This window comes from Pseudophryne corroboree, chromosome 7 (genome assembly GCF_028390025.1).
Source record: "Pseudophryne corroboree isolate aPseCor3 chromosome 7, aPseCor3.hap2, whole genome shotgun sequence".
Classification (NCBI taxonomy): domain Eukaryota; kingdom Metazoa; phylum Chordata; class Amphibia; order Anura; family Myobatrachidae; genus Pseudophryne; species Pseudophryne corroboree.
The window spans coordinates 97,207,681-97,223,500 of NC_086450.1; the positions used below are offsets into that span (position 1 = coordinate 97,207,681).

General features: G+C 47.0%; 1 protein-coding gene across 4 annotated transcripts in view; it reads left to right on the forward strand.

The window, feature by feature from the left end:
- The window catches only part of LOC134944679 (neurabin-1-like), a 199,285-nt gene that overhangs the window by 156,708 nt on the left and 26,757 nt on the right, over positions 1–15,820 (forward strand). For 3 of the 4 annotated variants that reach the window (XM_063933457.1, XM_063933454.1, XM_063933455.1), the window contains exons 14-17: positions 820–898; positions 2,973–3,044; positions 3,444–3,630; positions 15,215–15,331. In XM_063933457.1, coding sequence (XP_063789527.1) covers positions 820–898; positions 2,973–3,044; positions 3,444–3,630; positions 15,215–15,331 — 455 coding nt within the window. The remainder of the gene's footprint in view (positions 1–819; positions 899–2,972; positions 3,045–3,443; positions 3,631–15,214; positions 15,332–15,820) is intronic. The other variant, XM_063933456.1, reaches the window with a different exon arrangement.

Sequence of the window (15,820 nt, forward strand, 5' to 3'; positions counted from 1 at the left end):
TTCATTACCATTCATTGGGACACAGAACAAAGAGCTGTGAACTCCAGAAAATAAGCTCTGTGTTACATTAATGAACATTGTCATGGCATTGTTATCCCCAGGCATTTTGGAATATGTAGAAGTGCTTGGTTTTACATTAATTATACATTTGCCTACATGCGGCGGTTGCAGCCACTTTGTGCATTGAACCAGTGGGAGGGTGCAGCCTGTAGATTCACTAAGAACCAGGGACCTCACAAATGTCTTATGCCTTACGGTTATCTCTGGTTTCTGGTGCACTCATGCACTAAATTTTCAAGAAAATTTGTTCCGGGCACAAAATGGCTGCCTGTCTTGCCTGTCGTGACGTTTACACACTGTGCAGTCCCTTTGGGCTTACTGAGCCACCAGCGGCACACCAGCTTATATATAGCTTGTACCCCTGTATGGCCATTGGAACAGTAATTAAAGGTTTGCACAAACCTGGTGCTGCAGTGGATATGAACCCTGCTTATTTTCCAGCAAATCCAGCTAAATATAAAAATTGCTTATTCTCATAAATTACAATTTTATTATTTTTCTTTTCTGGAAAATAGCTCTTTATTTTGTGTGTATTTGTGTATTGCATTGATGCGTTTGCCACCTACTACATAATAGTTGTTTTAAGAAATATTTGCATGATAACAGGAGAGATGGACACGGACCAGCTTTTTTAGCCTACCTGTATCCAAGCAGGCAGCATGCTCAAGGTCTTGCACTTGAGACCATTCCAAGTGCTTAATAGTCCCATAGCGTTAGCATCTCTTAGGCAATGTACCTTTTTAATTTTTGCCTCTGTAGATGAGAAGAGAAATGATGACAAAGCCGGTGACTCCAATGAAAACGCTGGAAAGCACAAAAGAAGATTCCCTGATTTTGGGTAAGACCACCTCCACTATCGGCTAGAAATTACATTTTTGTTTTAATAGAGTATCGTCACATTAACTTATTTTCTTTTTCATCCACTAGGGGTCACTGGAGTACTTTTGGGATATGGATGGCTTCAGCAAGAACAGGGCACTGAATATTTAAATTTAGAACTCTCCTCCCCTCCATATCCCAGAGTACCTCAGTGTTTTTTCTGTGCTCATAGTAGCAACAGGGTTTGTGTGGTTATCCACACTACTTTTGAATATTTTTATTTTTGCTTTTTCTTTTTTAACTACATTTTCCACATCCCTTCCCCCCTTCCAATAGGCGTGGGTCCGGGATCGTGGAAGCTGCTACGAGCAGCTGTGGCATGTCGGGCCTCTCTGAAAAGAGCTCCCTCACTGCCAGGTGCAGGACTACCTGCAGGAAAGGCTGGACGGAGCTTACAGAAGAAGCCCCGTCATAGCCCCTCACCACAGGCGTCCAGGTATGTTGGGGATGGGGCGGTCAGCTCACGCTGCCGCCCAGCTGTGTGGGGACACTACTGGGAAGCGCCGCCCGCCGCCGCTGACAGGACACCGCCGCTATGTGAGCGCCCGCCGCCGCTATGTAGGCCGCCTCCCGCCGCTACCAGAGCCGCGCCGGCCGCACTTGCCACACATAGCCGCCGCTCCACGGCTATATGCAGCGCGCTCCCCGGCTCCCGCTGCCCGGATGCCCGCTCCCCGGCTCCCTCTACCATGTCCCTCTGCCATCGCATGTAAGGTCCCCGACTCCATGTACCCGCTCCCCGCTGGAATAGGCAGCGGTACACAGAGCACGGGGGGAGGGGGGGGGGAGCACACACAAGGGGGAGATTGTGCCCATAGCAGCAGCAGTATGAAACGCTGCATGGGTTATTAGACAGATATATTCAGTGCCCTGTTCTTGCTGAAGCTGTCCATATCCCAAGAGTACTCCAGTGCCCCCTATGTATTAAAAAAAAAAAAGGATTTACCTGGTAAGTACCAAAATCCTATTTTTACAAGCATAATCTTCTGTTGAAATCAGCACTGTCCCTCCTGCGATTGCAGGTATTAGCGCCATGTAACCTCTGCCAGGTTTTGCCTTCTTCTCATTTACTAAGGGGGACAGTTGTCTCCAGGGGAGCAGCAGCAATCCATCTGTGTGTATGGGGTCTATTTACTAAGCCTTGGATGGAGATAAAGTCGCTGGAGATAAAGTACCAGCCAATCTGCTCCTAACTGCTTTGCCACAGGCTGTGTTTGAAAAATGACAGTTAAGAGCCGATTGGCTGGTACTTTATCTCCAGTGACTATCTCCATCCAAGGCTTGGCTTAGTAAATAGACCCCTAAATTACCTATCTCTCTCTTTACTCCACTGATTATCTAGAATTCTAAGTTCTCAGTGAAACCGCTCGCTATGTTTAAACTGTCCTTAAGGAGCATTAACAGTCCAGGTTTTAAAGAGATCCATGGCTCAGCACAGACGGTTAAATTCTATTGACTGAGTTACTGATTAAGGCACCTGTGGCCAAGCATGGATATACTTAATACATGGACCGTTAGTGCTCCTTCAGTGCTGCGTTTGGGAACCTCTGTACTACAGTATGGATGCTATATTAAAACGTGTAACCATTCTAGCGCTGAAGAAACGTTGTGTTTCCAATAAACTAAATCATTTTAATTTTTATTTATTGTCCTCTTAAACTTGTTCAAATCTGATCATAAACATTATCAGTTTAGTTGTGTGTTCAGTGTTGTTGCTTATTGCAACATTTGCAGGGTTGTACCCAAACATTTAGCCGATTTAAAGGTGTAAGACATTAACAAACTTAAATACAATTTTGCCAAGCAACTTGTTCATTAAGTTTCTTGTAGTTATGTCCTGTGTGCATGGTTGTGTGTGTGGCTGGTGTATTGAGATCCATCTAAATGATGTAATTGTGTTGTGCATGGAATTTTTTACTGGTAGAACTATGCCTCCAGAGTTTAGTGTCTCCCTGATGAAGACACTGATCTACAGAATATTGTCCAATGTTCTAGTCTAAACCAGAGCTATAACTGTGGATTTGTTGTTTTAGGGGACTGAGAAAGTCTGGCGGTAAAGGCAAAAAACATGAGCGGGAGAACCAGAGAGGATCCATGGACAGTCGGTAAATAATAAAGTTTTGTGCTTTTCTTTTTTTTTCTTTCTCTTTTTTTCCTTTTTTGCTTGGAATACGGTGTAGATAAAAAGGCGCTACAGAACCCTTTTGGCCCCATATAAATAAACAATAATGCGCAGTTCTGGCTACACAAGGCTTTCATTGTTGTATGAAAGATTTGTATGTATGCATTCATTGGGTTTGAGAGTTTCTAAAATATCTGTTTCATATAAAAAAAATAATAATAAAGTAATATAAATATAATATAAAAAGGTTATATGCCTTTTGCAAGAAACCAGTAGTAAAATCTGATGTTCTGATGGTAAATAGTTTTCCCCTTAGTTTTATCCTGGATGATTCTGTTAAGTGGTGACTTTTCCTAACGCTGTCTCTTCTCCATGTTACCAGCGGCTCTAGAGACTTGCTAGATGAAGCCGGCAATCAGTCCCTGTCAGACTCTGATTCCCCAGTCCCTACCTGCATGCCTTTCTCTTGGTTTGGAGAGAGCCACAAAGAATCTCCTTCCAGTGGCAGCCTGAGCATCCCACACAGCGGCTCTGACCTTACCGCTGAGCAGGAGAGAAGCAGGAACAAGGTAAAACAACCGATAAGACTATGCAACAATGTTACTCTCACTGTAACTTCCAACAATGGGGGTAATTCCAAGTTGATCGCAGCAGGAATTCTGTTAGCAATTGGGCAAAACCATGTGCACTGCAGGGCTGGCAGATATAACATGTGCAGAGAGAGTTAGATTTGGGTGGGGTGTGTTCAATCTGCAATCTAATTTGCAGTGAAAAAATAAAGCAGCCAGTATTTACCCTGCACAGAAATAAAATAACCCACCCAAATCTAACTCTCTCTGCAAATGTTATATCTGCCCCCCCCTGCAGTGCACATGGTTTCTCTATCGTCCTAGTGGATGCTGGGGTTCCTGAAAGGACCATGGGGAATAGCGGCTCCGCAGGAGACAGGGCACAAAAAGTAAAGCTTTACGATCAGGTGGTGTGTACTGGCTCCTCCCCCTATGACCCTCCTCCAAGCCTCAGTTAGATTTTTGTGCCCGGCCGAGAAGGGTGCAATCTAGGTGGCTCTCCTAAAGAGCTGCTTAGAAAAGTTTAGCTTAGGTTTTTTATTTTACAGTGAGTCCTGCTGGCAACAGGATCACTGCAACGAGGGACTTAGGGGAGAAGAAGTGAACTCACCTGCGTGCAGGATGGATTGGCTTCTTGGCTACTGGACATTAGCTCCAGAGGGACGATCACAGGTACAGCCTGGATGGTCACCGGAGCCTCGCCGCCGGCCCCCTTGCAGATGCTGAAACGAGAAGGTCCAGAATCGGCGGCAGAAGACTCCTCAGTCTTCTTAAGGTAGCGCACAGCACTGCAGCTGTGCGCCATTTTCCTCTCAGCACACTTCACACGGCAGTCACTGAGGGTGCAGGGCGCTGGGAGGGGGGCGCCCTGGGAGGCAAATGAAAACCTTTTTTGGCTAAAAATACCTCACATATAGCCTCCGGGGGCTATATGGAGATATTTAACCCCTGCCAGAATCCACTAAAGAGCGGGAGACGAGCCAGCCGAAAAAGGGGCGGGGCCTATCTCCTCAGCACACAGCGCCATTTTCCTCACACAGCTCCGCTGGTCAGGAAGGCTCCCAGGCTCTCCCCTGCACTGCACTACAGAAACAGGGTAAAACAAGAGAGGGGGGGGCAAAATTGTGGCAAAACTATATTATTAAAGCAGCTATACAGGGAGCACTTATTATAAGGCTATCCCTGTCATATATAGCGCTTTTGGTGTGTGCTGGCAAACTCTCCCTCTGTCTCCCCAATGGGCTAGTGGGGTCCTGTCTTCGTTAAGAGCATTCCCTGTGTGTCTGCTGTGTGTCGGTACGTGTGTGTCGACATGTATGAGGACGATATTGGTGTGGAGGCGGAGCAATTGCCAAATATGGGGATGTCACCTCCTAGGGGGTCGACACCAGAATGGATGCCTTTATTTATGGAATTACGGGATAGTGTCAACACGCTAAAGCAGTCGTTTGACGACATGAGACGGCCGGACAATCAATTAGTGCCTGTCCAGGCGCCTCAAACACCGTCAGGGGCTGTAAAACGCCCTTTGCCTCAGTCGGTCGACACAGACCCAGACACAGGCACTGATTCCAGTGGCGACGGTGACGAATCAACCGTATTTTCTAGTAGGGCCACACGTTATATGATTTTGGCAATGAAGGAGGCGTTACATATTGCTGATACTACAGGTACCACAAAACAGGGTATCATGTGGGGTGTGAAAAAACTACCTATAGTTTTTCCTGAATCGGATGAATTAAATGAGGTGTGTGATGAAGCGTGGGTTGCCCCCGATAAAAAAAAATGCTAATTTCAAAGAAGTTATTGGCTTTATACCCTTTCCCGCCAGAGGTTAGGGCGCGCTGGGAAACACCTCCTAGGGTGGACAAGGCGCTCACACGCTTATCAAAACAAGTGGCGTTACCCTCTCCTGAGACGGCCGCACTTAAAGATCCAGCAGATAGGAGGATGGAAAATATCCAAAAAAGTATATACACACATACAGGTGTTCTACTACGACCAGCTATAGCGACAGCCTGGATGTGCAGTGCTGGGGTAGCTTGGTCAGAGTCCCTGATTGAAAATATTGATACCCTGGATAGGGACAATGTTTTACTGTCTTTAGAGCAAATAAAGGATGCATTTCTTTATATGCGTGATGCACAGAGGGATATCTGCACACTGGCATCACGGGTAAGTGCTATGTCCATTTCGGCCAGAAGAAGTTTATGGACGCGACAGTGGTCAGGCGATGCGGACTCAAAACGGCATATGGAAGTTTTGCCGTATAAAGGGGAGGAGTTATTTGGTGTCGGTCTATCGGATTTGGTGGCCACGGCTACAGCCGGGAAATCCACCTTTTTACCTCAAGTCACTCCCCAACAGAAAAAGACACCGACTTTTCAACCGCAGCCCTTTCGTTCCTTTAAAAACAAGAGAGCAAAGGGATATTCATATCTGCCACGAGGCAGAGGAAGGGGGAAGAGACAGCAACAGGCAGCTCCTTCCCAGGAACAGAAGCCCTCCCCCGCTTCTACAAAAGCCTCAGCATGACGCTGGGGCTTCTCAAGCGGACTCGGGGGCGGTGGGGGGTCGTCTCAAGAATTTCAGCGCGCAGTGGGCTCACTCGCAGGTAGATCCCTGGATCCTGCAGATAATATCTCAGGGGTACAGGTTGGAACTAGAGACGGATCCACCTCGCCGTTTCCTGAAGTCTGCTTTACCAACGTCCCCCTCCGACAGGGTGACGGTCTTGGAAGCCATTCACAAGCTGTACTCTCAGCAGGTGATAGTCAAGGTACCCCTTTTACAACAAGGAAAGGGGTATTATTCCACTCTATTTGTGGTACCGAAGCCGGATGGCTCGGTAAGACCTATTCTAAATCTGAAATCCTTGAACCTGTACATAAAGAAGTTCAAGTTCAAGATGGAGTCACTCAGAGCAGTGATAGCGAACCTGGAAGAAGGGGACTTTATGGTATCCTTGGACATCAAGGATGCGTATCTCCACGTTCCAATTTACCCCTCACACCAGGGGTACCTCAGGTTCGTCGTACAGAACTGTCACTATCAGTTTCAGACGCTGCCGTTCGGATTGTCCACGGCACCTCGGGTCTTTACCAAGGTAATGGCCGAGATGATGGTTCTTCTTCGAAGAAAAGGCGTATTAATTATCCCATACTTGGACGATCTCCTAATAAGGGCAAGGTCCAGAGAACAGCTAGAGATGGGATTAGCACTGTCTCAAGAAGTGCTAAAACAGCACGGCTGGATTCTGAATATTCCAAAATCCCAGTTAATTCCGACAACACGTCTGCTGTTCCTAGGGATGATTCTGGACACGGTTCAGAAAAAGGTTTTTCTCCCGGAGGAAAAAGCCAAGGAGTTATCCGAGCTTGTCAGGAACCTCCTAAAACCAGGAAAGGTGTCTGTACATCAATGCACAAGAGTCCTGGGAAAAATGGTGGCTTCTTACGAAGCAATTCCATTCGGCAGATTCCACGCAAGAATTTTCCAGAGGGATCTGTTGGGACAAATGGTCAGGGTCGCATCTTCAGATGCACCAGCGGATAACCCTGTCTCCAAGGACAAGGGTATCTCTTCTGTGGTGGTTGCAGAGTGCTCATCTATTGGAGGGCCGCAGATTCGGCATACAGGATTGGATCCTGGTGACCACGGACGCCAGCCTGAGAGGCTGTGGAGCAGTCACACAAGGAAGAAACTTCCAGGGCGTGTGGTCGAGCCTGGAAACGTCTCTTCACATAAACATTCTGGAACTAAGAGCAATCTACAATGCTCTAAGCCAGGCAGAACCTCTGCTTCAAGGAAAACCGGTGTTGATCCAGTCGGACAACATCACGGCAGTCGCCCATGTGAACAGACAGGGCGGCACAAGAAGCAGGAGTGCAAAGGCAGAAGCTGCAAGGATTCTTCGCTGGGCAGAGAATCATGTGATAGCACTGTCAGCAGTGTTCATCCCGGGAGTGGACAACTGGGAAGCAGACTTCCTCAGCAGACACGACCTTCACCCGGGAGAGTGGGGACTTCATCCAGAAGTTTTCCACATGCTGGTAACCCGTTGGGAAAGACCAATGGTGGACATGATGGCGTCTCGCCTCAACAAAAAACTGGACAGGTATTGCGCCAGGTCAAGAGATCCGCAGGCAATAGCTGTGGACGCGCTGGTAACGCCTTGGGTGTACCAGTCGGTGTATGTGTTTCCTCCTCTGCCTCTCATACCAAAAGTATTGAGAATTATACGGCAAAGAGGCGTAAGAACGATACTAGTGGTTCCGGATTGGCCAAGAAGGACTTGGTACCCGGAACTTCAAGAGATGATCACGGAAGATCCGTGGCCTCTACCTCTGAGAAGGGACTTGCTTCAGCAGGGTCCCTGTCTGTTTCAAGACTTACCGCGGCTGCGTTTGACGGCATGGCGGTTGAACGCCGGATCCTAAAGGAAAAAGGCATGCCGGAAGAAGTCATTCCTACTTTGATTAAAGCAAGGAAGGAAGTAACCGCGCAACATTATCACCGCATTTGGCGAAAATATGTTGCGTGGTGCGAGGATTGGAGTGCTCCGACGGAGGAATTTCAACTGGGTCGATTCCTACATTTCCTGCAATCAGGATTGTCTATGGGTCTCAAATTGGGATCTATTAAGGTTCAAATTTCGGCCCTGTCGATTTTCTTCCAAAAAGAATTGGCTTCAGTTCCTGAAGTCCAGACTTTTGTTAAGGGAGTGCTGCATATACAGCCCCCTGTGGTGCCTCCAGTGGCACCGTGGGATCTCAATGTTGTTTTGGACTTTCTCAAATCTCATTGGTTTGAACCACTAAAAACTGTGGATTTGAAATATCTCACATGGAAAGTGACCATGCTACTAGCCCTGGCTTTGGCCAGGAGAGTGTCAGAACTGGCAGCTTTATCTTACAAAAGCCCATATCTGATTTTCCATTCGGACAGGGCAGAACTGCGGACTCGTCCGCATTTTCTCCCTAAGGTGGTGTCAGCATTTCATCTGAACCAACCTATTGTAGTGCCTGCGGCTACAAGCGACTTGGAGGACTCCAAGTTGTTGGACGTTGTCAGAGCTTTAAAAATATACATTTCAAGGACAGCTGGAGTCAGGAAATCTGACTCGCTGTTTATACTATATGCTCCCAACAAGTTGGGCGCTCCTGCGTCTAAGCAGACTATTGCTCGCTGGATTTGTAGTACGATTCAGCTTGCACATTCTGTGGCAGGCCTGCCACAGCCAAAATCGGTAAAAGCCCACTCCACAAGGAAGGTGGGTTCTTCTTGGGCGGCTGCCCGAGGGGTCTCGGCATTACAACTCTGCCGAGCGGCTACGTGGTCGGGGGAGAACACGTTTGTAAAATTCTACAAATTTGATACCCTGGCTAAGGAGGACCTGGAGTTCTCTCATTCGGTGCTGCAGAGTCATCCGCACTCTCCCGCCCGTTTGGGAGCTTTGGTATAATCCCCATGGTCCTTTCAGGAACCCCAGCATCCACTAGGACGATAGAGAAAATAAGAATTTACTTACCGATAATTCTATTTCTCGGAGTCCGTAGTGGATGCTGGGCGCCCATCCCAAGTGCGGATTATCTGCATTACTTGTACATAGTTACAAAAATCGGGTTATTATTGTTGTGAGCCATCTTTTCAGAGGCTCCGCTGTTATCATACTGTTAACTGGGTTTAGATCACAGGTTGTACGGTGTGATTGGTGTGGCTGGTATGAGTCTTACCCGGGATTCATAAATCCTTCCTTATTGTGTACGCTCGTCCGGGCACAGTACCTAACTGAGGCTTGGAGGAGGGTCATAGGGGGAGGAGCCAGTACACACCACCTGATCGTAAAGCTTTACTTTTTGTGCCCTGTCTCCTGCGGAGCCGCTATTCCCCATGGTCCTTTCAGGAACCCCAGCATCCACTACGGACTCCGAGAAATAGAATTATCGGTAAGTAAATTCTTATTTTTGCCCAACTGCTAAAAAATTTCCTGCTGCGATCAACTTGGAATTACCCCCATTGTTCTTTTCTCATTACAGGGGCAGGCAACCTATGACACTACACATCCCAGCATGCCCTGCTACCTTTTTAGCATGCCATAACTGCACCAACTGAGGCACAGAGTGCTGGGATGTTTAGTTCCACAGCATCTGGGGTTCCAGAGGTTGCCTACCCCTGGCTTAGTACATGCACATTACCCATAGCAATCCAATCTGTTCTTAGCCAAAGTAGATAGCTGACGTGTTTAGTAATAGGTGGCAGCGTCTTATTGGCACTAGTAAGTAAACCTCCGTTATTTAAGGCTGCACTCGCTCTTCCTAAGCATTCTGGCATTCTCATACTTCAGTAAAACAGGCAGGATTTAGCCGGTAATGGAATTATGGGCTAAACACAAAGCCGTTCTTGGCAGTGAAACTTTGCATGAAAACATGTTAACACATTCATAGGCTGGGGATTTTAATTAAGACAAATAGAATATAGGGTTCTGTATCTTTAAAAAACACATTTGTTTCTGTCTCAGTCATGAGCTATGTTGAATTATACAGGCACAGTAGCATCATAACTGCCTTTCTGGTGTAAAACCTTATGTTTGTCATTGGCTACATTAAACTGGATAATTTTGACATTTTAGATTATCCAGAATATGCAAGAAAATTGCCTTTTATTTGATTTCTAATGGTCACTAGATCTTTATCGTAAAGGTTACTCTTGGGAGTACCTTTCTCAGCTCACATTGCCTTTTAGAAGTAAATAATGTTATGTAAATGAATGCAAATTAATTTGTAAGGCGCTTTAACACACCCGAAATGGTGTAAATTTCCGATCAACCTTATTGATAAAAACTGCATTAAAGGAGATTCCTGGAAGTTCTGCAAGTGCCTCGCTCACCACTGACGCAGTCTTACTTAAGTAACACACTATAATTTAATTGTACCTTCTCACTGTTTGTTTGCCTGTGTGTGTTCATTATCTCAGAGTGTATTTATATTCCGGAACAGAGGCAATTGCTGAAAAACAATAATTTTAGAATCCTGCTAAGCAGCCAATTTCCTGAGTGTGACTTACGCATTTATTATCTTAGTGGATAATTGAAGTCCATCATTCTTAGCACCAGTTTGAGAACGAGAGCAAGCTTAATGCCAGCATGTGGATGTATTTAATGCATCTTACTAAAAGATTATCCTACACTGCAGAACTCCTTCTCCTTCCACTTCTAAGGGGTAAATTTACTAAGATGGGAGTTCTACTTAAGATGGGGGATGTTGCCTATAGCAACCAATCAGATTCCAGGTATTATATTCTAGAAGGTGCTAGATAAATGAGAAGTAGAGTCTGATTGGTTGCTATGGGCAACAACCCATCTTAAATAGAACTTCCATCTTAGTAAATTTACCCATAAGTTTCTATTTCATGTTTCTTTCAGTGTGCAAATAAGAGTTGTATTGCAAATGAAATGTTATGTCGACCAACTACAAGTTGTATTTATTTTAATTTGTTTACTTTGTATGTTATTCAGGTTTATCTAAGCTGGCTTGGAATGCATCTTAATGTAGTAACAAAACAATATAGAATTCAGGGACTATGGGGGCGATTCAGAGATGGACGTGGCCGTGCGTCTGTTTGCAGTGGCCACGTCCATCTGGCCTGCGCACGCGCACTGGCAATAGTGCCCATGTGCGACGTCACCATCCTGGAAGATTGCGATCTCATAGTGATTGGCAGTCGGGGGGGGGGGGGGGGGGGGGGGGCTCCATGGCGTCTACTGGGCGCGGTCTGGACAAGGCAGGCTTGTCCATACTATTTTTGGGGAGGCTTTGTGACGTCACACGCAGCCACTCCCAAGAAAATAAAAAATGGCCTGGACCACCTGCCAGCGCAGCCAGGCTGCAGTGGCAGGGGTCAATCTCAAATCATTGCTGCGGACACATCACGAGGTGGCACCACACACATGCTGGGTGCCTTGTCCTGTGCTGGGCCACCCCCAGGATGTGAGTAGATGGATGCAGATCTTGCTGCGGGAAACACGATCTGCGTTCAATTCTGATTAACTCCCAATATGTGTAGTCTAGGAGCCAGCAGGATCTGTTACGGAGCCAGGATAGATGTGCGTTGTGCAACCTCAGTATAAGTGATGTCCAGTTATGGCCTAAGGAAATATCCACTTTCCCAACAAGCTGTGGAGACTTGTACAACTGCTTGCGTCAGGCTGTGTACACACTGCGCGATACGCCGCACAACCCGACATTGGGGTATATGCAATAGCGGGCGAATTCGCGGCAATTATCGCCGTTTTTTCAATTCGACCAAATTCGCCAGGTGAATTCCGGAAGGTGGCTTCCGGAATTCACCATATGCAATGAAAAACGGATTCGCCAGAGTCGCGGGCGAAAATCGGCCGATTTGGCGGATTTTGCCGCGATTTTAAAAAACGGGAAAAAACGGGGAAAAACCCGAAAAAAAAATGGCGTGGGGTCCCCCCTCCAAAGCATAACCAGCCTCGGGCTCATCGAGCTGGTCCTGGTTCTAAAAATGCAGGGGAAAAATCGGCCATGGATCCCCCGTATTTTTAAAACCAGCACCGGGCTCTGCGCCTGATGCTGGTGCCAAAAATACGGGGGACAAAAAGAGTAGGGGTCCCCCGTATTTTTAACACCAGCATCGGGTTCCACTAGCTGGACAGATAATGCCACAGCCGGGGGTCACTTTTATGCCGTGCCCTGCGGCCGTGGCATCAAATATCCAACTAGTCACCCCTGGCCGGGGTACCCTGGGGGAGTGGGGACCCCTTCAATCAAGGGGTCCCCCCCCCCCAGCCACCCAAGGGCCAGGGGTGAAGCCCGAGGCTGTCCCCCCCCATCCAATGGGCTGCGGATGGGGGGGCTGATAGCCTTTGTGATAAAAAAAAAGATATTGTTTTTTCCATTAGTACTACAAGTCCCAGCAAGCCTCCCCCGCAAGCTGGTACTTGGAGAACCACAAGTACCAGCATGCGGGAGAAAAACGGGCCCGCTGGTACCTGTAGTACTACTGGGGAAAAAATACCCAAATAAAAACAGGACACACACACCGTCGACAGTAAAACTTTATTTCATACACCGACACACACATACTTACCTGTGTTGACACGCCGACTGCAACGATCACCGACGATCCGAGGGTACCTGTCAAAAAATTATACTCACCTTCCAGCGTCCAGAGGTCCAGGTCCAGAGGTAAATCCACGTACTTTGTAAAAAAAAAAAACGATCACCGAGCCATACCGGACTAGAAAGGGGTCCAATGTTTTCACATTACACTCCTTTCTCCCGAATGCCGGGACATCACGTGACTCCTGTCACTGATGTCCCTTCAGCCAATCAGGAAGCGCTACTGCCGTGGCGCTCACCTGATTGGTTGGACGCCGTCTGTACTCTGACAGCGCCTCGCAAAGCCGCTCCATTACTTTCAATGGTGGGAACTTAGCGGCTAGCGGTGAGGTCACCCGCCGGTCAGCGGCTGACCGGCGGGTGACCTCACCGCTAGCCGCTAAGTTCCCACCATTGAATATAATGGAGGGAGCTGTGCGATGCGCTGTCACAGCGATCAGCCAATCAGGTGAGCGCAACGAAGTTGCGCTTCCTGATTGGCTTAGAGACCTGTCAGTGACAGCTGTCACTGACAGGTCTTATTCGTGGAAAGGTGTCCCATGTGTCAGCATGGGACCCCTTTCAGTCCGTTTTTGGTGCGGGTAAATGCGTTTTATTTTTTTGCCAAGTACGTGGATTTATCTCTGGACCCTGGTTAAGGTGAGTATATTGAACTTTGCTTTTCAGGTATCCGTGGATTCTACAGGGAGAAGAGGACCGATGTCGGCGTGTGAACATAGGTAAGTATGTGTGTGTCGGTAGTGTGAAATAAAGTTTTACTGTCGACGGTGTGTGTGTCCTGTTTTTATTTGGGTATTTTTTTTCCAGTAGTACTACAGGTACCAGCGGGCCCGTTCTTCTCCCGCATGCTGGTACTTGTGGTTCTCCAAGTACCAGCTTGCGGGGGAGGCTTGCTGGGACTTGTAGTACTAATGGAAAAAACAATATCTTTTTTTTATCACAAAGGCTATCAGCCCCCCCATCCGCAGCCCATTGGATGGGGGGGGACAGCCTCGGGCTTCACCCCTGGCCCTTGGGTGGCTGGGGGGGGGGGACCCCTTGATTGAAGGGGTCCCCACTCCCCCAGGGTACCCCGGCCAGGGGTGACTAGTTGGATATTTGATGCCACGGCCGCAGGGCACGGCATAAAAGTGACCCCCGGCTGTGGCATTATCTGTCCAGCTAGTGGAGCCCGATGCTGGTGTTAAAAATACGGGGGACCCCTACTCTTTTTGTCCCCCGTATTTTTGGCACCAGCACCAGGCGCAGAGCCCGGTGCTGGTTTTAAAAATACGGGGGATCCCCTGTCAATTTTCCCCCCGCATTTTTAGAACCAGGACCAGCTCAATGAGCCCGAGGCTGGTTATGCTTTGGAGGGGGGACCCCACGCCATTTTTTTTCCTGATTTTACCGTTCCAGCAATAAAAAAAATAAAAAAATAAAAAAAATTATTTTAAAAAATATATAAATAATATTTGTGCCTCCCCCCCAAAAAAAAAAAATACCTAATCCCTTCTAATATAAATAGATCTGCTATTCCAAAAAAAAAAAAACACAAAAAAAAACAGGTTTAAATTTTTTTTATTTGTTTTCACCCTCCAAAGTGTGGCGGATTGAAAATCGCGAATTTGCTGTCTAAAAGCACTGCAGGCGAATTTCCAAACTTGAATTGAATATGCTGGAGGCGAATTGCAGCATCTGTACCATTGCAGAAAAGGCGAATGCGGAAAAAGGCGAATTGAGAAAAGGCGAATTTTGACGGTCCGTTTTTTTGCGAAAAAGTACTGCACTGCATAGGCGAATTGATTTTTTGAGGCGAAAACGTTCCGGAATTCGCCTTTTTTTGAAATTCGCCCGCTATTGCATATACCCCATTGACTATTTGACAATATAGTCAATGTTGGGTTGCGTGCAGAGTCTATATTTTCCTTGCGATGCCGATCCCACGCACGGGACCGCACATCTACATCGCAAGGACTATACACACGGTGCGATATGCACTATATTTTCTTACGTTTTTACTATATAGTCAAAATCGAAAGAAATATTGCACCGTGTGTACAAAGCTTAAGACCCAAGCTCAGTTTACAGCCCACTTGTGCTGCCTGCAGATCTCATTTTACACTGTTTCAGAAATAACTTATCACATCTATATTGGAGAGATGTCTCTTGAGATTAGGCCATTAGCAGACATCCAGGCAAGTGCTGTGGGGTCATGAAGTCCTGAGATTTTACTTGGTAGAGTGTACTTGTAATACATGGTAGGACTTTGGTGCTCTCTGCTGCGTTCTAACGTTCTGTGACCTACGTCCTATCTGTAGATCTGATATGAGGCAGTAATTCCCATGCTACAATCACAGCTTGGATATGTGCGGACTGAGCTAGAAGTGCACAAATGTTATGGATGTTCTCCTTGTTAGGGGCATGGATAATACAATCTTATTTCTACTTGTTTTCAGAGTAGAATTGTCATAGATGAGTCATACAGTTACAGCCCCTACTCTGATCTATCAGGGTTAGTGGCAGAGCCCTCCCTATCGGGGCGCTCACACACTATCACCTTCTCTTCTAATGAGGTGAGTTCCACAGTAGTGTGTGCACGTGGTGTGGTGTTGTGTTTTGTGTAACCGCATGTCTTTTGTGCAGTCTTCATGTAGTTTAATGGAGGGAAATGCTTGCACCTTATGGCCTACGTATGTACAAGCCAGTATGTGCGACTGTAACTTTTTCAGTGCCGTATATGATCAGGCCTAGGCGCCAATACTGGGACAGTGGCAGAGCAAGGTAAATTCGAGGCCATTGCGTCTTCTAGATACATCTGTATTTGTGAAGCAGGCATTTAAAAAGTTAATTAAGCATTTCTTTAATTTGCCCATTAATGAGTTTACCAGAACTATAAAACCTGAAACCAATAAGGGACTGAAGCCTAAATTTCTCTATCGTCCTAGTGGATGCTGGGGTTCCTGAAAGGACCATGGGGAATAGCGGCTCCGCAGGAGACAGGGCACAAAAAGTAAAGCTTTTCCAGATCAGGTGGTGTGCACTGGCTCCTCCCCCCATGACCC